At 39.9% G+C, this 16,074-nt stretch overlaps 1 protein-coding gene across 16 annotated transcripts in view; it reads right to left on the reverse strand.

Annotated features, from left to right (window-relative positions):
* The window catches only part of FAM13C (family with sequence similarity 13 member C), a 118,972-nt gene that overhangs the window by 7,329 nt on the left and 95,569 nt on the right, over window positions 1–16,074 (reverse strand). For 9 of the 16 annotated variants that reach the window (XM_070262818.1, XM_023643526.2, XM_023643487.2 and 6 more), the window contains 4 exons: window positions 14,997–15,135; window positions 10,034–10,115; window positions 8,379–8,590; window positions 477–572 (listed from right to left, as the gene is read on the reverse strand). In XM_070262818.1, the coding sequence (XP_070118919.1) occupies window positions 477–572; window positions 8,379–8,590; window positions 10,034–10,115; window positions 14,997–15,135 (529 nt within the window). The remainder of the gene's footprint in view (window positions 1–476; window positions 573–8,378; window positions 8,591–10,033; window positions 10,116–14,996; window positions 15,136–16,074) is intronic. The other 7 variants (XM_070262843.1, XM_070262838.1, XM_070262827.1 and 4 more) reach the window with 2 other exon arrangements.

Below are 16,074 nucleotides of genomic sequence, written 5' to 3' on the forward strand. Positions count from 1 at the left end.
TATTAAGATAAATCTACTTATGTCTTGTACAGTGATGGTCAAATGGTACCAAAAACAAATGTTGCATTATATCAAGGAACATCCTGTCAATTTTCTTATTAAAGGAGAAAAATTAACACACAGAATAGAAAGGCTTTGTTTTGTCTTGCTTTGTTGTAAATTAGATAATGCCAAACTGAAATCCATCGTTTGTCCTCCTCATCCAAGCAATGAAAGCAAACATTAAAACTGGCTTCAAAACCACGGTTGCTCTATATTTCTGTTTCACAATAGTTTTAATTATCAGCCACTGTTAAATATAGTATTGGGGTTGAGGGAGACCACATTTCTGCTTTTTTGAAATACCAGCTGGCCTGGTTAGCAGCACACACTGCCAAGAAGGCTCCTTTATAACTCTCATAGTGCTGCCTCCCTAACTAACCATCGAAACAAAGCACAAATAGGAGTTTCTAGTTAATGTGAGCACCCTGACTTACAATTGTTGGAATAAGGGAAGGCGTTGACAAGATTTGCTTGATAATTCTGTATCGGTCATAAAGAGGCTTTATGAGATTCTTGTCTTGCTTAGTTACCTGAAAAACATGAAATTATTTATTGTTCCTTTCTCAGACAAGAAGAAAACACATCACTATTTTTAGCAGGCAGAAAAAAAGTCTTGAAGCCCCCAACATAAGGGATTATTAATACTATAATGCAACAGTAACTAGAAAAGGGGAAGTCATTTGTAAGATACTGTATAAAGCACATGCCAATTTTCTTCTGGGAAAAGTTTCCTGAAGGATAGCTCCAAGTTTAGAAAGATGTTTTTAAAGCTGTCTAAAGGAATCCTCAATGTGTAAATGGTATGGAGCCTGTTCTTTAATTATTTCTTCATTCTTAAAAAATCATTGGGTAGATTGAAACCCATAGACTTTTCTTCTGAAACATGTATTTTATCTGGGCTTTCATGATTATATTCACTACCACCAACCTTGTCCAGGTCTTCATCACTACATGCTTGGAATATACACTAGCTTACTGGCCAGCTCTGATATAAACTAACTATTTTGGATAAAACTATTAACTTCTCTGAATTCTCAATTTTCTACCTATACAACAAGGAGGTGTTACAAAGTTCCTTCCAACTAAAAAATTTCATAACCTCTTGTCTACAAATGCATTCTATTACCCCTTTGCTATATGACCCATCCCTAAGCACTATTTTCACCAGGTGACATTGTACATAAAAATTTACATAGCTTTCTATTTATCAATCATCTATCTGTCTATCTAACCTCCTACCTACCTCTCCATCCAAAGTGACCAAACTCCTCCGCTTGCCTTAGTTTTCCTCCCTGCTGTGCATCCTGCACTAATTTGCTACATGTCTACTACACACAACCTCCCTTTCACTCTAGTCCAGTGGTTCTCACTCGGCAGGCAGCAAGAGGGGAATGGTAGAAATAGCACACAGCACAATCACCCAGGTATCTTTTATCAAAGTACACATGCCCAAGTGTGCTATCTGGCTCTGCCTTCCGGGTCCCCCAGAGTGAATCTTGAGGGAAAAGAAAATGCTCAAGCATGTGTATTTTTGAAGCTCCCTAGCTATTCTCATGTTACCCTACTCCAATCCCAGTTGAGAACCATTCTGGCCCATACTGATCTCCCTTTTCTCTGAACTTCTCTATCTCATTATCTGGGCCTTAACTGTTTTCTGTGTTTTAGTCTTGTCTGCCCAAATAAATTAGAAGTTTCTATTTTTTTGAAGAAGATTAGCCCTGAGCTAACATCTACTGCCAATCTTCCTTTTGTTTTTTTTATTTTAATATTTTTTTTAAGATTTTATTTTTTTCCTTTTTCTCCCCAAAGCCTCCCAGTACATAGTTGCATATTCTCCGTTGTGGGTCCTTCCAGTTGTGGCATGTGGGACGCCACCTCAGCATGGTTTGATGAGCAGTGCCATATCCACGCCCAGGATTCGAACCAATGAAACACTGGGCTGCCTGCAGCGGAGCACACAAACTTAACCACTCAGCCAAGGGCCAGCCCCCAATCCTCCATTTTTTTTGCTGAGGAAGGCTGGCCCTGAGCTAATATCCATGGCCATCTTCCTCTACTTTATATGTTGGACGCCTACCACAGCATGGCTTGACAAGCGGTGCATAGGTCCGCACCCGGGATCCGAGCTGGCGAACCTCGGGCCACCAAAGCAGAACCTGTGAACTTAACCGCTGTGCCACCAGGCCAGCCCCTAAAATTGAAGTTTCTAGAGAACAAAGATTATATCACATATATCTTTAAATTCTCAAAGTAGTCAATACATCTCCTTCCCTAACAATCTATTAACCCAGGTTTATCTGCAAAAGCACTCTAATTTTTAACAATCTTGATAGAAATTCTACAGGCTCTTTTATTTTCAGTAGAAAGAAAGCTCACCTCTCTCTGTAGGCCTTTTAAGTATGAGTTAAATAACCCCAAGAGCCCTACATTTCTACATTAGTCATGACACCTTTCCACCAAAAAAAAATATTTCATGTACTCCATGAGATTTTAATAGTTGATAAAAAAACCCTCAAAGTTCAGAAAACATTGAAATAATGTTTTTCATTCAGTGTCTCATTCGGACCTATATTCCATAGAAAGCACTTCAGAAAATGATGCATTTAACTATTATGGCATTTCTCTATAGCAGTTTGATTTTTGTGATTTTATTTATTTTTAGTATATTCTCTGGATTCTAGAAAAACTACATTTAGTCCTGAGAGAGAAAAAGAAAAGAGTGACCAAAAAGCAAGTTATAATGATGAATGCCATTATAGGAAAGTATCTTCCAGAGATGCTAAATGAAAATCAGGGTACATATATAATGTATGCACTCATCTTTCACTCTAATGATTCTATGATCATTGGATCATGAGGGTTCAATGGCCCTAAGTACAAGACACTGTCAAAACTCTAATTCCGTACATCTTCATCCTCAGACTTGGGCAGGAAGGCAGGCTGCCTCAAGAAGGATTAGTGGTGAAACTATGTGCCAGGAACTGTCCCTACTCAACAGGCCTATGGAGAGAGGCTATAGGAGGCCTGCAAAGTCAATTTGCATAAGGAAACTGAGTCAAGAGGCATGCTCTGCTGGATAGGAACCCCAAATCTGAGGGGCAGAAATACATTAGACTTTGCTGTTCCTCAGTCACTTTCTGCCAGGAATCAGACAATTTTCTCCTCTGAATTCAATGGCTCTCTGTTTCTGAAATGCATCCTCCCTCCCTAATTCTGCATATTGGTGGCTGTCTGGAGCATGTTAGATGTATCTAACTTTTGATTCTTGTTATGTGAATGGAGGAAACAAGGACCATGTTGAGTCACCTGAAACAGCCAGAGACAGCTATCTGGAACATGAATGGGTTGTCAGATTTTAAAGATAAATATAAGGAGATAAACCTCAAAAGATAATTATCCTTACTTCTTGCTCCTTCATTTTTATGGCATCAGAAGAAGTGAAACTTAGATGAGGTTGAGCAAGAGAGGACTGTACTTAGAACATAATTGATTTGCTGATAGCTTGACTTTGATATAAAAAAACTCCTGGCTCCCTGTCCAGTAGGTTATTAGGATCATCAAGGTCTGGAATAGTAGTCCCCGAACAAGCCGGCTTTCCAAGAGAGAGAACTGCTGCTGAGTGGCCAGGCCAAGTATATTTCTTTCCAGGTCCTGTCAGAAAGCTATTTAGGAAGAAATTGCCATAGCTTAAGTGCTTTTACCACCATGCTTGTTTTCATTTCTCCCCATGGCACTGGTCCTATGTATTCCTTCACAGAAAACCACAGAAATTTATAAATAAAGTCATTCAAATCATCCCCATAAATGAGCTCTCTCCTAAAGAGAGAAGTAAAACTGACATTCTCCTCTCTGGACAGTGAGTGACGGGAATCTACTACTTTTTGGCTTGAGGGAGTCAAGTCCTGCCAAGTTTTCCTTGTGTCTAAGTCTGCCCAGCCCCTTACTGAGGGAGACAGTATATGTGGAACAAGCCTGACCATATGAACTAACCAGTCAAACAGCATAAAAAATCAGTAATGAACATAGTCATACAAAGCAATTGCTGAAGAGAATGGCTTGGTCAATTTAGATTTCTAAGCAGGGCATTGCAGATTAATATTGGCCTTGAAACCAGAGGACATGAGTTCAGATCACCAGCCTCAAAACTCACATGCTCGTTTTAACATGGAAAATTATGTTATCTCTGAACCTTGGATTCCCAATATGCAGAATAAGGATCATTTTCAATAAGTTATATGTAAATGTCCCTGGCACAGAATCAGGTGTACTAAATGTTATTTAACCTATCAAACTAGTTGACTTGAGCTTACTATCAATGATGTACATCACTAAAAAAGGAATACCATGGTGCTATTAAAGAATAAGTTTTTAAAATAAAGAATGAGAAGCTCTCTGTCTCGATAGAAAAAGCTATCCAGACTACATAAAGTGAAAAAAGGATTATAATTGTACAGATTGCCATCTTTTGTTTAAGGGGGCAAATTCAGAATGTATATTGATATTTGCTTGTATATGCTTTCTATAGAAACTCTAAAAGGACACATAAGACATTAATAACAAGAGTTACCTGCTTGGGGGTTGGAGACAGAGCTGGAGCTCGTCGATGGGATGGGAAGGAGTCTTTCTACTGTGCAACCTTTTATATTTGCCTTTTGAACTCTGTGACAAAGTATTACCTATTCAACAGTTGTTTTTCTTTTTTTTTTTAAAGGGGAGGTAGGGAGAAGAACTTGATGGGTTCTTCCTTTGGGTGCCCTTTTCCTCTAAGTCTCTCCAATGCACAACCACCCACTAATCAGTTATTAAATTTTTATTTGATTTTGAAAAATAAAGGGAACCATCCTTTTAAAAGATCTGTCTCCCTCCTCAAAGATGCTGCAGTTGGTGAGGGGCCACAAGAAATAACTGCCATTACTCATCCGCATGTTCATTTGTGCTGTACATCTGACACTACCTACAGTTCTTGGAAAGGGTGATAAAACGGGTATATGTGCCAGCATAAATTTAGGATTTTCAAAGGAAAAAGGACATAAATAGGCACTACAATCTGACCCAGGGGATGATTCATTCATTTCCAGTGCTCAACGGATACCCTGTGACCCAGAATTGATTATCTCCAAAAATCATCCATAGATAAAAGAGGAAGAAAATTACTCAGTAGCAGTATCTGAACTGACAAGGCAAGGCTGTAGGATTTGCTAGCTTTAATATGAGCTCTGACTGAACATCAAATGCAAAAGTTTCAGAAAAAGTCATAATAAAGGTCTCTTTAGAAAACAAATAATTCTTTGTCTTGGAAGTTTTAATATTCAATGCATTTTCATCAGTTTATAAAGCAAGGACCCCAGATGAAAATTACCTGTCAGTTTGAGTTTAAAGAAATAGGACCTAATGAGATCATCTCAAACGCTAATGAGCTCACTGAGGAGCCAGGAATAATACTGGCTACTTTGGAAATTCACAATCCTCCCTTTGATTCTGCTGTGGCTTCTAGACTTCCCTTTAGGACCCACATTATAGCTGACTAGCCACTTCAGAGTTTGCTATGGTAAGCTCTCCCAGAAACAATACTGCAGCTTGAGATATTAAGGCCCACATGTTCCACTACAGATGCTGTCTACTTAAAGGGCCTAACTTTAGCCTACTGCAGAGACACTAAGTTTATTTGAAGGGGCTTCTGACACTTATTAAACAGTTCAACAGATACTTCATTTTACTTTATTTATCATAATAGAAATAAATTGCCATTTAAACAAAGATGACTTCTAAAGAACTCAGAGATTTTTCTCCGATCTTCAGACTCTCATTTGCATGCGACTGTTTGACTTAAATACCTGCATAGGGTGACCAACCATCCCAGTTTGTCCAGGACCGAGCCATTTTGTAGGACATGAAATTTTCAGCACTAAAATCAGGAAAGTTCAGGGAAAACTGAGATGGTTGGTCATTCTGTTCCTCAAAGATCTTCAAACATGTCCAAAACAGACCTCCTGAGTTTTCACTCACAACCCCAATCTGCTCCTCTAGTTTTCCCTATCTCAGTAAATGGACCCATCACACTCTTGGCTTCTTCTTTTCCTTCACTCCCTCCCACCCAATGATTCAACATGTCCTTTTGGTTCTATCTCCACAATATACTTTGAATATGTCTACTTCTTTCCATCTCCAAGGCTACATATGCTAGTCCAAGCCATCCCTTTCATCTTCTCTTTCCCACTCTTTTCCCCTATAATTTATTCTCCACACAGCAATCAGAAAGATCTTTTAAATGTAAATCACGCCACGTCACTTTCCTACTTACAACCATTCAACAGCTTCCCAATACCTTCCACAGTCTAAAAGGTCCGGTGTGATGGGCCCCAATCTATCTGACTTCATCTCATGCCATCCTGTGCTCCGGTCCCTAGACCTGAGAATTCCAAGTACATACCAGCTCTTCCTTCAAGCCCTTCATACTCAGAGTTCCCTCTGTCTAGAATGCTCTTTGCTGCTCCCTTGGCCTCCTGATTCTTCTTCCTTAAATGTCACCTTATTGGCCTTCTAATCACCCTACACAAAGTAGAAACCATACCTTTATTTTCTATCATATCATCTGTTTAATTCTTTGTAGAGTAGTTATCAAAATCTTAATGATTCTATTTACTGAATTGTTTATTTGTTGTTGTATCCCAGCTCCCTGAAGAACAAGAAGGCAGTGATTCTCATGGCTTCTCTATCTTGTTTACTTTTTATATCCAGCATGTATCATAGTTTACAACACATAGTAGGCACTCAAATCTTGCAAATGAATGATTGCCCACCAGTCACCAGGCATCTCCTTTTATTGTCACAATAATTATATAAGTAGATATCTGGATTTTATAGATGAAGAAACTGAATCTCAGAGAATTAGTTCACTTGCCAAGTGTACATGATTAGAAAGTGGCTCATTCAAGCACTCAGTCCTGCTCTATTATACCAATCTGTCACTGCCTTAGTCAACTGAGTAGAACATAGAATTAGGACTTGGTTGTTAACCAAGTTGCTTTTATAGCTGTGGTCAAGGTAACTATAAAATACAGGGAAGGCCATCAGAATAATCACAGATGTGCTTGAGTATTTACATATATACACAGAAGTTACCCACTGGCTTTCAGAGAAGTCTAGACTCTGTGTAGGGGGAGGGGATAAGTTGGCCAAGTGGATGAAAACCTTCTATTCACTTGTCACAACATATATTGGTTATTTTTAGTCTAAAATATTTCATAAAGATATAGGGGGCTAAGGGCCCATTTCTACTTGTAGATCATAAGTCCCAATGTAAAGGACTAGTCCAGGAGCATATAGGTGAGCCTTTTGGGCTTTGGCATCTGTTGGCACCTTAGGATTAAGATCAGATAATGTACAATAGAGCAGGTAAAGGCAGCATTCTCCTCAAGACGACTTCATTCCAAAGTTAGATACGCTAGTTTGTTCATTCATCTGTCCGTTCACTTAGAAACATTTATTCAATGCCTACTATGTACAGACACTGCAGGATCACGAGCAATAAACAGCCCTTCTACTCAAGAAGTTTAAAGTGTAGTATGAGAGACAGAAAATGGCATACAACATAGTTAGAGCTGTGATAGAGTAGCTACAACTCTTATTCAAGAAATGAAAGACAACCACACCACTCTTAGAGTTGAGACAGGAAAGACCACAAGGAAGGTTCCTTGGCATAAGGGAAATGTAAGCATAGATATGCAGGATAAGGAGGGATTAATCAGGTAAATACTAATTGCTTTCATCTTCTTCTTTGTTAATTATAATAAATCTTTTCTTTGAGCTCCAGGCTCATATATCCAAATGCCTAAAATTGACAACTCTATCTGGATGTCTCACAGAGATTTCAAAACTAAGATGCCTAAAGCTGAAGTCTTTAGACAGCTACCTCTGTATTCTTATTATTAAAAATACTAAACCACTTTCCTTACTATTTATATCTCTTCCTTGCTTTATTGTCTTTTAATAAAACATATGGTAAAATGGAACTGTAATCCTAGTCTTGGGCTCATTTGCTAACTTATCGAGAGAAACTGGGGGAGAAAGGGATACAATAGACCCTAGTGTCTTTGCCATTTGCTTCCCATCAACAGGCAACTCTATAACCTCCAGAATGGCACCATACCCTGTAATCATGTGGCAACACCCATAGGTCATGGCCAGTAACCCACTAGAAACTCATCTGACTGAAATTTCAGAGCCAGTCTACTAAAGAGGTTTATGTGGTGCCAAAGTGCTCTGACAAATTGGTCAAAACCATGCTTACTGGCACTGTGTGGAGTGTTGGGGCCCTATAAAGATTGGTGAGGTACCTTAGAATCCTCTTGAGAGGGAAGCTGCTCTCTCTTCTCCTTCAGGCATGTCAATACAGCATCAGGAGTCTCCTCTCCAGAGGAGATTGGCTCAGGGCCCACAGCTTCTGGCTTCCCATTCTCTCTGGGGACTGTGGGTTGCTCACAGGACAGGTTTCTAGGTGGGCCTTTAGAAGCACTCCCTTGTTCTTCTGACAGCTTCAGCTTCAGTTCTAAGAGAAAGGCCATGAGTTACCATAAGCAAGGAGGATTCACTGGTCCTAATAAGAGCAGAGAGCCTTTCAGGACTTCCCTCCTCTGATCCAAGTCAGCGGAAATGAACAGAGCTGATGATGCCTTTCCATGGGGCAAGGGCAGCCTTAATAACCAGGGCCAACAGCATAAGTTCCCAATCAGATGTGAGAACAGAGGGCTCTAGAGGCTGGGAGCGCATAGAGGTGGAGGATCATGTGTGGGAGTAACTCAGTGCTTTAGATTTCAGAAGAGGAGTTCTGGAGGAAGGCCAGCGGTATCTGGCCCCAAAGTTTCCACCTGTAACCTACCATGGCATTGAGATTCTACACTCAAAGATGCATTTACTTGGGCTTTGAAAGGTTTGCAGTCATTAAGAGCCCTGGTGGAAATGCAAGTTACTTCTGGAAGGCATTACACATGCAGACATATGAGAAAATACAGGAGGAATGGGAAGGAAGAAATGGGAGTGCCAGCCCCAACTTGACAGATTTCACAATTTTGTCTACTGCCAGCTTTTAAAATCCAGGAATCACCAGTATTGCAATGTGGCTTTATGTAAACCTACATAATTAAAAATAAAAAAAACCACCTGGGACCTACCAGGGAATTACATTTCAGAATATGCTAGGGGACTGGTCGTGTGAATGAGGTCATTTATATTGATTTCTCAATTACATAGCTCATTTTCTTTGTTTGATATTTGTTTTTTAGTTAGACTCTGGCATGGTGTTTAAACACTGCATATTTTATAAACCTGCTACCTCATTATAGCTTAATACCACTGAATTAATATTCCTTTCCAGTTCTCTATCCCCATCCTTCTAGAAATTTAGAAGAACTTCCATGTCTCTACATATTGAAGTAAGAGTGTGGAGAGAAGAAGAAAATAAATTTCTATTAGTAAATAACCATAGTCCTTTAAAATGGATTTTAGAGTTAATTAATACTCCCACCACCTCCAGAAAGAACACTGGATTAGAAGGCAAGAGAACCAAGTTTTACACCTAGCTCACCACCTCCCAGCTATGTAACCTTTCCTTCTCTCTGGACATAAATGTCCTCATCTGTGCAGTGAGGTATGTGGAGTAAATGACTGCTCAGGTCTCTTCGGTTTCTAACATCCAAGAATCCAATAACCCAGGGAAGTTATTACTCCACATGTTGAAATATTCCTGTTACTGAAGTTCATCACTCCACTTGGGAGTCTGGAGGTCCTCAGTCTCTTTATAAGGAGATTTATTAAATGGGGCCAAACAATGATGGGGACCCAGAACCATTTATTTCAAGATAAGACCTCCAATCTAGGTGAGAGACAAGGTTAAGAGGGCCCAGGTAGAAAAGAATCAAAAATACCCTGTAGCACATTATCCCTATTTTAACTGCTTCCTTTCCGGGAAAAGAGACCCTTGGCTGGCATTTACCTTTGAGCTGTTTACGACCTTTAGCCAAATCATTCATCCATTTCAGGACTTCAGGATTAGAAGTCTTGTCACCATGTGAAGGCTACCAGGGGAGAGAAAAGTGGGGGTGGAAGGGAGGGAGGGAGAGAAGAGGGAAAAGGAAAAACAAAATTTTTAAACAGCCAAGGCACACAAAAACAGTTCAGGAACAAAACATATTAAGCTGGGAGAGAAATTCAGGCAGGAAAACTCCAGGTGATGGGGTTGCTTCTGAGAAACAGAGCAAACATTCTTGAGCTCCTCCACACTTTCATCCTTGTCATGGGCATTGTTTCTTAACACGTCTCGTCACCCAGCATTTTTCATAGTCCTTACCATGCCAATGTCCACTACAGGTTAACCCTCAATCACCTTGTGGGCCAACCATGCCCCATACCTCGCTGCCAGGCCATTCTTTTAATCAATGCAGATGACTGCAGTGATGCAAACCAGCACTTACTCCCCAGTCTGTGCTCACATACATGGTTTAAGACCACAGCCTGCTTAGGGAATACTGACAAACTGAAAGATAGAGCTCCTATCAGTCATATCGTCCAAGCTGAAGAAAGGAGAGTCTAGGATCTCTAAAACCTAACGATAGTCTTAAAAGTCAGTATGTCAGGGGGATACCAAGATTTCTAATCCTCTCACTTTTTATAGACTCAATATCCTACTGGGATAACATTAAAATAAAACTTAATCATTTGTGTGTGACCTTGGGCAAATTATTTAGCCTCTCTGTGCCTCAGTTCATCTACCAAATGAGGATTATAATAGCATCTCCCTCATAAGGTTGCTGTGAGGGATAAATGATTTAATATATGTAAAATACTAAAAAACAGTTCCAGGCACATGCTAAACACCACAGATGTGTTATCTAGAGTTACAAATATTATTGTTATTAACACTGGCAGTAGTGATAGTGGTAGTAGTGTTGCTAACAGATGTTCAAAGGAATCCTGAATAAGTTTTTACCAACAAACATGCATGTAAGGGTATGTGTGTCCTACCAAGTCACTAATCACACTTGGATGTGGCAAAAAGAATACATTTTTTATTTTAGAAGGATATGACTCTGTTAATACAAATCATTCACCTTGATTTTGGGACTTCTTCTCAGAGCATAAAAGTGGATTTTCTACAGAAAAGAGAAACTAGGAGAGAAGGACAAACATACTTAGCCTCTACCACAATAAATCAGTAAGAAACTTTCTTAAAGAAGCCAAGGCCACTTTGGTAAATTAAATGCAGGCTCAAGAAGATTACTGGTTACTTTGAATTGAGGATATACAAGGAACTATATAGGAATGCTCAAGATGACATGATCATAAACATCATAATAACAGCCAGAAATGTGTGCATTGTTAGTGACCACATATAGGGGGTCTGCAATGTTTCTTTAAGGATCCACTAAATCCATGTAACATCAGCAAGTTGTTGGTAAGAGAGAGGCATAGGGAGAGGAATGTGTTTCTCTCAAGTTCAAAGGAAAAAACAGTGCTTATGTGACAAGATCATCAAATGTGGGATTAGATATGTTAATTGTGAAAAACAAGGCATGGTTCTGTCATTTACCTCTAGAGTGATAAAAACCATACATTTTAAAATCAAAATGAAAAGAAGATTGAAGGAAAATGACAGTGATTTTTTTCCCAGAGGAGCTTAGACAAGATATCATGGTTTCCACGAGGGAAGTCCTTGTTTCAGGACCATGGACAGTGACACAGGGGCACATCTCCAAAACAGCTTACTTAGCCAGGTCCTACCCACGGTCGGCTAGAACGATGCACTGTGCTACTTCCCTGATATACAGTTTAGTACTTTGGCTTTAGGTAGCAGTCTGGTTATACAGACAGTCAATGTTTTACATTTGGCTTCTCAAAATCCTCCCAGTATTCTCCAATCTTATCTGAAAACATATCTTCTTATCTGGAACACATCTTTTTCACTGGATGTGCTCCACATAGTTAATGCCATCTTTTGAAATACTGCTAAAAACAAAAATAAAAACCTAAGACCCAAAGCCAATGATCATAAAAGAAATGAGCTTTCACTACTGCAAACAGAACTTGGGAGAAATTTAAGGCTGAATTTTCTGACGAAATATTTTAAAGCCTGAAATCATTTTACTGAAATGAATTGTTTACTTCCCTACTCTTAGGGGAGCTTTCAAAAGAGTTAAATCAAGCTTACAAGGATGGCAGCTCTCAAATCATGTGGAAAGTTTTCATGTACAAGCTGTGGATCTTCAAGCCTTCTAACTGCTGAACCGAAATATTCCAGTTTAAGAGACCCCAAGGTCCATACACCCAGAAATTACACAGGGTCAATTTTGTTCAATGCAATTATAATGGGGCTCCCAAGTCACATAACTGAGGGTAGCACTGGACCAGATTTGTGGTCTGCCAAAACAGTTCATAAGACACTTTAGAAAGATTTCTGGATTAGGAATGAAACCCTAGATCAAGTCTTTGCTGTAGGATCCTGGGGAAGTCACCTCCCTTCTCCTGGCCTCAGTTTCTTCAGTGGTCAAATAAGAAATAAGACTGCCTGATCCTTTCTAATTCTAACATTTTCTAATTCCACTGAAAGTGGACATCTGGCTGAAACAGGCTTTTTCAGGTCCATGAGTATAATGATAGTTAAATGTAAAATCAATTGTAGGGCGTAAACACAGTTTTGGATAAGAATGTGAAATGGTTACTTTCAACAGAGAGGGAAAGATGGATGTTGTACCAGGGCATCAGACTAGCCCCGAGGCCCCCTAGGAGCTCAGATTCAACAATTAGCAGTGAGTGCTATTAATTCCACAGTCAGGCTGCCAAGAAGGAAAGTCTTGCACACAGCAACCAATTAAAGCCCACTGACATGTCAAACTTCTAACTACAGCCCAATACCCTGACAGGAAGGGGAAGGGGAAGAAAGCCCTGTTTCCTGAGACGTGGAAGGTTCTGATTATACCAAAGACTTTTATACACACTGAAGCATGATGAGCATGAAGCCTTCTTGCTCTACTGCTCCCAAATCTATCCACCTGCATGACTGAGTGTTTCAGTGTGTGGGCATGTGTCTGCCCTGGCTCTAAAGCTTCTCTTGACAAAGGCAGGAGATGTCAGGAATTCTCTTCCAAAATAGGCAGCTGCTGAGTGACTGTTATAGTTGGAAGAAGTAATCCAGGGTCTGTGGCTGCAGGTAGAAAAATCCAATGGAGAATTAACGTGTACAATTTTCCTTCATTTTCTCATAAGGCAGAGGCTGCCATGGGATAGCCTGTTCAAATATCACTCAAACAGTTAAAAAGTTAGTAATATTTAGGAACACTTATTTTTTCTGTGCCAAACTCTGTAATTAGCATCATATACACACTCCCTCATTTAATACTCACAAACTTAAGAAGTCACTACCAATATTAACTCCACTTTACAGATGGATAAGCTGAGGCTCAGAGGTAACGTAACAAGTCCAAAGGCACAAAGTTCCAAAGTGGCTGTGCTGGGTTCAAATCCAGATCAGTGTGATTCAAGAACTGCCAGGTTAGAAGTATTAACAGGCCCTGGGAAGGGAGCCCCTGTGTGTTACCCCCCAGTCTCCAATGTGAGGGAATCTAACACTCCAGCAGCAAACAAGGATTATCAGCTTCTCTCATGATGTCTTCAGCTTTCAAAATGCGGACACTTATGAATGTTACTCCTATTCCTCCATTATAAAACCCACTCTTCTTTAATCTCCTACCCCAAGCCTGAGCTGATAGAACACAACTACCTTAGGCAAGTTATAATTCTTTGCTGAGCCTCAGTTTCCTTATCTTTAAAATAAAGGCCTGTACTCGTAATGTGTAGAGCACCCTCCTGCTCAATGAAAGACAATAAGTAGCTGTGACTGCCTGACTTTGAGGAAGAGAAGAACCTTCAACACCCTACGGTTGTCTTGAAAACCAATCTGATTGTTTTTTCCATTTTGCAAAGCTAAAAATCACTCCTTAAAACTCTACTTTTAGTGAATTTGAGGCCACTGGGGAAACACAGGACAGGAAGAACAGGGAAGCAGAATATTACCCGCACTCACCTCCCTCCCCAGAGCTTATCCCACAATCCCTGCCGATTGCCTCTCTACCAGGTGCTTAGTGAGCCTTTAAATATTTCAAGGTGTATGAGACATCATTTCCTATTTTCTTTTATTCTAATAACAAGCTGTTCTGGGCCCTCTGCCAATGACCCAATATCTTTGTGCAATTCTACATGAATATGATTTTTCTCTATGCCATGGTCACCATTAGAGAAAATAAATAAAACTAGCATTAGATGTCAGACACTTACCCACTTACCTCTGACACTATTGTTTCTTATGTAAGAAAGAAAAAGGATTATGATTGCAACACTGCAGCACCAGCACAAAGACTGGTGTCTCTCTGATGGGAAAGGATGGATCACAGTTTGTTCTTATGAATGGCCTAAACAGATGTCACTTGAGAAGTCCTCATCCATCGACCAGGAAGTACTTTAATGTCAAAGTAAACTCTCTCTCCCTCATCCTGTTCCACAATGAGAGATTCTGTCCTCTGGATTCTTAATATGTTCTTACCAAATGCAAATGCAAAAGGATTAAAGGAAAAAATAAGACCATAATTCAAAAGCTTTCCAAATTTCAGTCCTGGGAACACTAGTAACAGTAAGATTCCTCGGGGAAGGAAGGGGGGATCAATAATCAAATCAGTTTTGAAATAAGGGCTGTAATCCATTACTAGTAAATATCTTAGCAGAGATCAATTGACAGCATGTGAGAACAAGACAGATCCAGGATGGGAACTCAATTTATGATAGGTCCTGGGTTGGCCAATGGAAACAGAGCTGTTACCTGGCACACAGGGGTACCCAAGAAGGAAGGATAGAAAAGCCCACACACCTCTAAAACAATCTGCTTTTATTTCAAACCATAGGGTCCTTACCCTGTATTTCTTTTCTTGTTCAAATTTTTCTTCAAATTTCCGAATTTTCCGCTTGAGGCTCTGGATATGCTTGGTGAGTTGGATAATAGTCTGTGGCTCCTTGCCATCACCACAGCTGCACCGTGAAGAACTTCGGGGCCTGCAATGATTACAGGGAAGGAAAAAATCATCAAAAACAACAGCCTTCCAGTAAACACTGCTGCTGGTCCTGGATTATCAGAGAAGTCCAGAGGGCAGTTCATTATTTGATGAGTCTACTATGGTAGTATCTGCTCATTAATGGAGACCCCTGATCACAGAACTCCATTATGGACAAATGTCATCAGGGGCTTTAGTGTACAAATGTCAGAATATTAGTCCAGGAAATACATTTCATAAAGCTTGAAGGAGACCAATTTAAGACTAAAAGGAGAGCATTGTTGTGGTGCTATCCTCAGTAGGTTTCATGAGCCCCCCTACCAACATTTTCAAGGAAGATATAGATGAGCAGTTAACTTTTCTTGACATAAGAGAGCCTTTGTGAATCTGATGAAAGGAATGGACTCCCCTCCATAAAACATCTTCACCGTCTCACATGACACACCCTTTTCAATAGCAATAATTCACTCACTCTCTCAAGTCCATCAATAGGCAGTCCCGGGACCCAGGTTAGGATAAATCCATGAATAACAGCAGGGGTTACTAAGGAGAAACTAGGAGTTCCCTGCACATATTTTTAGTCAAAAGAAATTCATTTTAGTATACATCAAAATTATTTGTTGAGCTTTAAAAAAAAAAAACACACTGTTCCACACTTTTGGGGGGATGGTTGCTATTGTAAGCTACCATTTTTCCAGACTCTAAGAAGAAATTGAGGTAGACAACTCCCAAGCACTGCCACAGTCTATCCGTTGAGCCCACTGTTGGACATGGAAAGAATATGGAGCTCATCAAGAACGATAGTCCTGATATTTGCAAGTACATACACTTACTTAGGACTCTGGTTCTTTCACCAAAAACATTCAAATATGTGAGCCCCAGGGTAGCCTGTATCTATGACCATTTCCTCCTGAGACAGGAAAGCCTGAAACAGCATCCC

The sequence above is a fragment of the Equus caballus genome, chromosome 1 (assembly GCF_041296265.1).
Source record: "Equus caballus isolate H_3958 breed thoroughbred chromosome 1, TB-T2T, whole genome shotgun sequence".
Classification (NCBI taxonomy): Eukaryota; Metazoa; Chordata; class Mammalia; order Perissodactyla; family Equidae; genus Equus; species Equus caballus.